Consider the following 6704-nt stretch of genomic DNA (forward strand, 5'->3'; position numbering starts at 1 on the left):
GCGGGCGAGTGGGGGCGAGCTGGGAATCCAAACAAAGCTGCAGGTTCCTGCTGCAAAGCAGGTGGGGGACACAGGACAGACCAGAGGCAGGAGCCTGGCTCAGAGCCCTGGGCTCCCCTCACTCCCGACCCACAGCCCCCTGCCAGCCCAGCCCCGGGCTCCCTCCCCCTCCCCCCGCAGCTCTGCCCGTGCCCCTCACTCCCGACCCGCAGCCCCCTGCCAGCCCAGCCCTGGGCTCCCTCCCCCTCCCCCCGCAGCTCTGCCCGTGCCCCTCACTCCCGACCCACAGCCCCCTGCCAGCCCAGCCCCGGGCTCACACTCCCCCCGAGCTCTGCCCTGGGCTCCCGCCCCCCCCAGCTCTGCCCGTGCCCCTCACTCCCGACCCGCAGCCCTCTGCCAGCCCAGCCCTGGGCTCCCGCCTCCCCCAGCTCTGCCCATGCCCCTCACTCCCGACCCACAGCCCCCTGCCAGCCCAGCCCCGGGCTCCAGCCCCCCCCCCCCAGCTCTGCCCGTGCCCCTCACTCCCGACTCGCAGCCCCCTGCCAGCCCAGCCCCGGGCTCCCCACCCCGCTCTCCAGTCTTGTCCAGACTGACGTTGGCCGGGTTTAACTATCCTGGTCTAGTTCCGGCAGCCCGACCCCTCCAGTGAGGCTGTGTTTAGAGGGGGATAAAGGTGCGTATAGCAGTACGGCCGCCCCAGTGTGGGAAGGGGAATGGGTTCCCTTGATCCAGATAGACCTGCGTCCACACTGGGGGATTACCGGCTCACGTCACCCAGCTTCCCTTCCCAAGCAGGAGCGCTGGAACCGTCTCTAGCGCTAGACAGGGCAGCGGGGGTCTGCTGGCCTCCTGTGACCCCGAGCGTTCGACTCTCCGGAGCCCGGCCTCCCCCAAAACCATGAGCCTGGAAAACGTTCGTCTTCTTTGTGCCCGAGCCACCTCGGGGGCGCGTTGGAGCTTTTCTCTGCGGCTGCGAGGGATAGAGATGCACTTTCATTGAATCTCATGATTCCGGCAGCTGGGGCTTTGAGAAGAGACCGAAAAGCTGCAAGAGGTGAAACTTGGCTGCCCGTTTGGCCTGAGCAAAGGAGGGACCCCCCCGCCCCCGAGCTCAACGCCCACACGGCCCGCTCCGGAGCCGCTGTGTGACGGACTCTCCCTTGTTTCAACTCATCGGAAACTTTCTGGCGCCGCGGGTCCTTGTGCCGTTTAGCCAAGCCACATGGCTCCTAATTACGTCGTTAATTTGTTAGTTAGCAGGCGATGGCTCAAGGTGCTTCCCGGCCGCGACCCCGGCTTTCCAGACCCCTGCTTGGCGGCGGTCTTGAATGGAATGAGACTGCTTCAGAATTCAAACCCCCAAACTTCCAGGTTTTTCCTTCTGGAAATTTGTTTGTCTCCCTGGATGTAGGTGTAGGGGGGTTTGTTTTTGTAGGGTAGCTTGGGAGCTGTCGGCTTGTGTGCATAGGTTTGTCAGAGTAGGGTCTCATGCGAGGGCCGGGTGGCATGAGTTTGTTGTACCATGATTGTTATTGTAGGGTCGCTGTCAGAACCGGGCTGGTGCGTTTTGATTTTTAAAACACAGTCCAGGCGGGGTAGATCCTGCTCTTCTCTGGGATAAGCCAGAGTGACTCCGGATTGATGCTGGGCTCAGAATCTGGCCCATCCCAGGATGCACTTCCATGACCCCGACGCTGAGTGGGGGTGGATGAGGTGCGTGTGTCGGGGGAATGGACGTGGCCTGTAGGGGAAGGGATTGAGGAGATGCATGGGGGGGCACAGCTTGCTGCCCCCCCCCGTGCCATGCACGTAGCCTGGTGCTGCCCCAGCTGCTCCTGCCTCTTCTGCCAGGCGGCCCCACTGCCCGGCTCCCCCTGGGCTCCCCAGCTGCTGCCCCCCGAATCTGCACCAGGACTGAGTTGTCCCAGCTCTGCCAAGTCCTCAGTGCGTCGGGACAGGGGAGGGCTTTGGGCAGCTGCTTCTCGACCCCAGTCGCCTCCCTCACTTTGTTCCTGGGGGCTGCTGGGAGAGGCTTGCGGGTGTGTATGTCCCAGGGGCTGCTGGGAAGGGCCTGGGGGTGCGCACCCCGGGGTCTGCTGGGAAAGGTGGGAGGGGGCGTACCCTGGGGGCTGCTGGGAAGGGTCTCTGTGTGTGTGCGCGTGAGCCCTGGGGGCTGCTGGGAAAGGAGTCTGGGAGGGGTGGGGGGAGAGTGTGTGCCCCTGGGCTTAAAGGGGAGGATCTGTGGATAAAGGGTTACTTGGCCCATTTTATAGGGTAGGAAACTGAGGCACAGAAAGGGCAGGTTAATAGCCCAAAGCCACACAGTGAGTCAGTTCTAAAATGGGGCATGGAACCCAGGAGTCCAGCCCCCTGCTCTCACCACTAGCCCCCACTCCCCTCCCAGAGCCAGGGATAGAACCCAGGAGTCCTGGCTCCCAGCCCCCCTGTTCTCACCACTGGACCCCACTTCCCCTCCAGGAGCTGGGTGTGGCGCAGGCTGCCCCCTGCTGGCGAAGGAGGACGCAGTCCCGGGTAAGAAAGGCTTCGCTGTCACCTGGCCCGTCTCTCTCCCTCTCTCCCTGCAGCCGGGCCCCCTGACGGCGCCATGGAGCTTCTGCTGCTCTACGCCCTGGCCCTCTGCCTGGGCCCCTCCCGCGCCCAGCTGTGCCCCCCCCGCTGCACGTGCCAGAACCTGTCCCCCTCGCTGGCCGTCCTGTGCGCCCGTGCCGGGCTGCTCTTCGTGCCCGGGCTCCTCGACCGGCGCACGGCCGAGCTGCGGCTGACGGACAACTTCATCGCAGCCGTGCGGCGCCCGGACTTCGCCAACATGACGCGGCTGGTGCACCTGACCCTCTCCCGCAACGCCATCCGCCAGCTGGTGCCCTTCGCCTTCGCCGACCTGCGCGGCCTGCGGGCCCTCCACCTGGACGGCAACCGCCTGCCGGCCATCGGGGCCCAGCAGCTCCGGGGCTTGCCCAACCTGCGCCACCTCATTCTGGGCAACAACCAGCTGCAGGCCGTGGCGCCCGGCGCCTTCGACGACTTCGCCGGCACCCTGGAGGACCTGGACCTGTCCTACAACAACCTGGCCCGGCTGCCCTGGGAGACCATCCGTCGCCTTAGCAACGTCAACTCCCTCAGCCTGGACCACAACCTCATCGCCCACGTGCCCCAAGGCGTCTTCGCCGACCTGCACAAGCTGGCCCGGCTGGACATGACCTCCAACCGGCTGAAGAAGATCCCCCCGGACCCGCTTTTCCTCCGCCTGCCTGTCTACGCCAAGTCGAAGGGCTCGCCCCTCTCCTCCCTGGTGCTTAGCTTCGGGGGCAACCCCTTGCACTGCAACTGCGAGCTGCTCTGGCTCCGACGCCTGGCGCGGGAGGACGACCTGGAGACCTGCGCCTCTCCGCCCGAGCTCCTGGGCAAGTCCTTCTGGAGCGTCCCCGAGGAGGAGTTCATCTGCCAGCCGCCCGTCATCACCCGCCGCACGGGCCGGCTGGCGGTGACGGAGGGCCAGGGGGCCACCTTGCGCTGCCGCGGGGCGGGCGACCCCGAGCCAGCGGTGCACTGGCTCTCTCCGGAGGGGAAGCTGGTGGCCAACGGCTCCCGGACGCTGGCCTACGAGAACGGCAGCCTGGAGATCCTGGTGGCCGCCATCCAGGACGCCGGCTCCTTCACCTGCGTGGCTTCCAATGCCGCTGGCGAGGCCACCGCCTCCGTGGAGCTGCGGGTCAGCCCCTTGCCCCAGCTCGTCAACGGCACCCGCCCCCCGGCGCCCGGGCCCTCCGATATCCTCACCTCGGCCAAGGCGGGCGCCGACGGGAGCTCCGCCCCGCGGGATGCGGGGGTCCTGGCCTCCGAGCTCTCGGCGTCCTCCGCCCTCATTCGCTGGGTCCCGCCGCGGCCCGGGCCCGGCGTCCGCATGTACCAGATCCAGTATAACAGCTCCTCCGACGAGACCCTGGTGTACAGGTGAGTCCATGCCGCTGGGCAGGGGGCGCCGGGCTGGGGGGGTCTGAGTGGTTCTGGCCTGGGTCGGGCAATGGGTCTCACCTGGGTGGCTCTGGGCCGGCGGGGTTAGAGGGGTGGATCCTGCCGGCTGGCTCTGGACTGGGAGGGTCCCATCTGGGTGGCTCTGGGCTGGAGGGTCCTGTCTGGTTGGCTCTGGGCTGGAGGTTTTGGGGGGGTGGATTCCATCTGGGTGGCTCTTGGCCGGGGGCAGGGCCGTGCTAGCCAATGTGGAGGAGGGTAGCAGGGTAGCTGTGGGGCGGGGGAGGGTAACAGGGTGGCCATGGGGCGGGGTGGGGGGGTGGAGGAGGGTAGCAGGGTGGCCGGGGGGCAGAGGCAAAGTGGGGGAAGGGCCGCAGTGGAGTAGGGGGGCATGAAGTCCAGGTGGGGCAGGGATCCCGGCTGCAGGCACCGCTCACCACTCTCCCTCCCGCCCTGCAGGATGATCCCCCCACCCAGCCGGGCCTTCCTGGTGAAGGACCTGGCGGCGGGGCGGGCCTACGACCTGTGTGTGCTGGCCGTCTACGACGACGGGCCGACGGCGCTGATGGCCACCAGGGTGGTGGGCTGCGTCCACTTCAGCACCCGGCCCGGCTCCCCGCAGTGCCGCTCCCTGCATGCCCACTTCCTGGGCGGCACCATGATCATCATCATCGGTGGGATCATCGTCGCCTCCGTCCTGCTCTTTATCATCATCCTCATGATCCGCTACAAGGCCCACGGAGGGAACAAGAAGGCCCAGGTCAGCAACGTCTATTCCCAGACCAACGGCGGGCACCCCCCGGCCTCCTGGGCACAGGACCGGGCCGACGACAGGGCCAGGGAACTCAACGGGGTGGCCCCGAGCAAGGACTGCGAGAAGGGGCTGGCCACCCGTGGCCAAGAGGTGGGCGTGGGAGAGGCACCCTCTCCCAGGAGGAGGAAGTGGTCAAGGACTAGTCTAGACCTCCAGACCAACTGCCCCGCACCTGGCCGAGCCGAGGAACAAGGTAACGGGGTCTTACGGGCGTGGTGAGGATCTGCCTGGAGGAGGCAGGGTTTCATGTCACGCATGGTGCAGGACGCTCCATGCATCTTCCATGAGTGGTCCTTGCAAGCATCATGCTTGATGCCTGTATGACTCATGCCCACGTGGGTAGCCTGTGCATACATTCCTGCAGCTCTCCATATTCCTGGTGGATGAACCTGTTTCTTTCTTCCCCTCGTCCCTCGCCCAGATGACCGAGGCCTTCCACTGCAGCCTGGCTACTCTGGAGAGCGCCCTCCCCTAGCTGGAGGAGAACAATATCAGACTCTAGCAAGAGCCACCAGAGGGTCCTGTCTAGCTCAGCCCCCCAGGCGCCTAGCTAGGGGCGTTCCCTATGGGTCCTTCTCCAGGGTTGGGGCCTCTCTGAGCGACATTGACCCTCGCGGCCCGGGCAGGGGCTGGGGGATGGAAACTAAGCAAAGGGTTTGGAAAGCAAGGATTGGAGAGGTCTGTAAAGAGTTAAAAAGGGAGGGGAACAGGCACCTGGATGCTATGGGGATGGATGGATGGATGGGCGGATGGATGGAGACTGGGTAAATGGATGGGTAGATCCCTGCCGTCCATGGAAAGGTGGGTAGATGGAAAGGTAGCAGAGGGGCAGATAGATGAATACTGCAGGTGGCTGCATGCGTGGATGGATAGAAACATAATGTGGATGGATGGATAGTTTGGGTGAAAGGACAAATGGGTAGACATAATGCAGATGAGTGGGTGGGTAACATGGACAGATGGCTGGATCATGCGTGTGCTTGGGGAGGATGGGTAATGCAGACGGGTGGATGGACAGATGGATGGACCAGTGGATGGACTAGGTAATGCAGACGGGTAGGTGGATGGATGGATAATGCAGATGGGTGGATGGACGGACAGATGGATGGATGGGTAATGCAGGAGGATGGGTGGGAAGAGGAAAGGATTCATCGATAATACAGATGTGTGGGTGATTGGATGGATGGATGGGTAATGCAGATGAGTGGAAGGTTGGGTGGACAGATGTATGTATGTATGTATGGGTAATGCAGACGGGTAGGTAATGCAGACGGGTGGATGGATGGATGGATGGATGGGTAATGCAGACGGGTGGATGGACAGAAGGGTAATACAAATGGGTGGATGGATGGACGGAGGGGTAATGCAGACGGGTGGATGGACGGATCGATGGATGGATGAGTAATGCAGACGGCTGGGTGGCTGGCTGGCTGGCTGGACAGACAGACTTGTTCCAAGCAGCTCGAGCAGGCCCCGTCCCGTCACTGCTCCAGCACCCAACCAACTCGCCGTGTTTGTCCCCTTTTTGGCAGCCCCCCCGGCAGCAGCGCCCCCTGTGGGCGAGAGGAGATGTGCCAGCGAATGGACCGATGTGAAGATCTGAGCATCTCACCCAGCTGGAGCGTGGCCGAGCTGTCAGGGGCGCCCCCAGGTGTGGGGACTGCGTCACCCAGGGAGGCCGGGGGGATGCCGGGAGCTGCTGCGCCGAGCGTCTCCACCGGGGGCACTGTTACTGTTTCGTCTGCAGAGGGTGATGGGGGAAAGCAGAGGAATGGGGTTGGGGGGGAGCTGGGAGCGTCACACTGACCCTCTGCCCTGCACCTAAGAGCTGAGCAGTGGGTGCCAAGATTGCCCACGGTGACTCCAGATCGACGCCGGGTGGCTGAACTCAGAACTCGGC

The 6704-nt window shown here is 64.6% G+C and overlaps 1 protein-coding gene across 1 annotated transcript; it reads left to right on the forward strand.

The window, feature by feature from the left end:
• The first annotated feature begins 2605 nt into the window (after positions 1-2605).
• On the forward strand, positions 2606-6407 carry LOC144278985 (leucine-rich repeat and fibronectin type III domain-containing protein 1-like protein). Its single transcript, XM_077840389.1, has 3 exons — positions 2606-3972; positions 4450-4997; positions 6337-6407. Exons 1-3 carry the CDS (start codon positions 2606-2608, stop codon positions 6405-6407), a joined length of 1986 nt encoding a protein of 661 aa, XP_077696515.1.
• The last annotated feature ends 297 nt before the right edge of the window (positions 6408-6704 follow it).

Source organism: Eretmochelys imbricata, chromosome 23, assembly GCF_965152235.1.
Source record: "Eretmochelys imbricata isolate rEreImb1 chromosome 23, rEreImb1.hap1, whole genome shotgun sequence".
NCBI lineage: Eukaryota > Metazoa > Chordata > Testudines > Cheloniidae > Eretmochelys > Eretmochelys imbricata.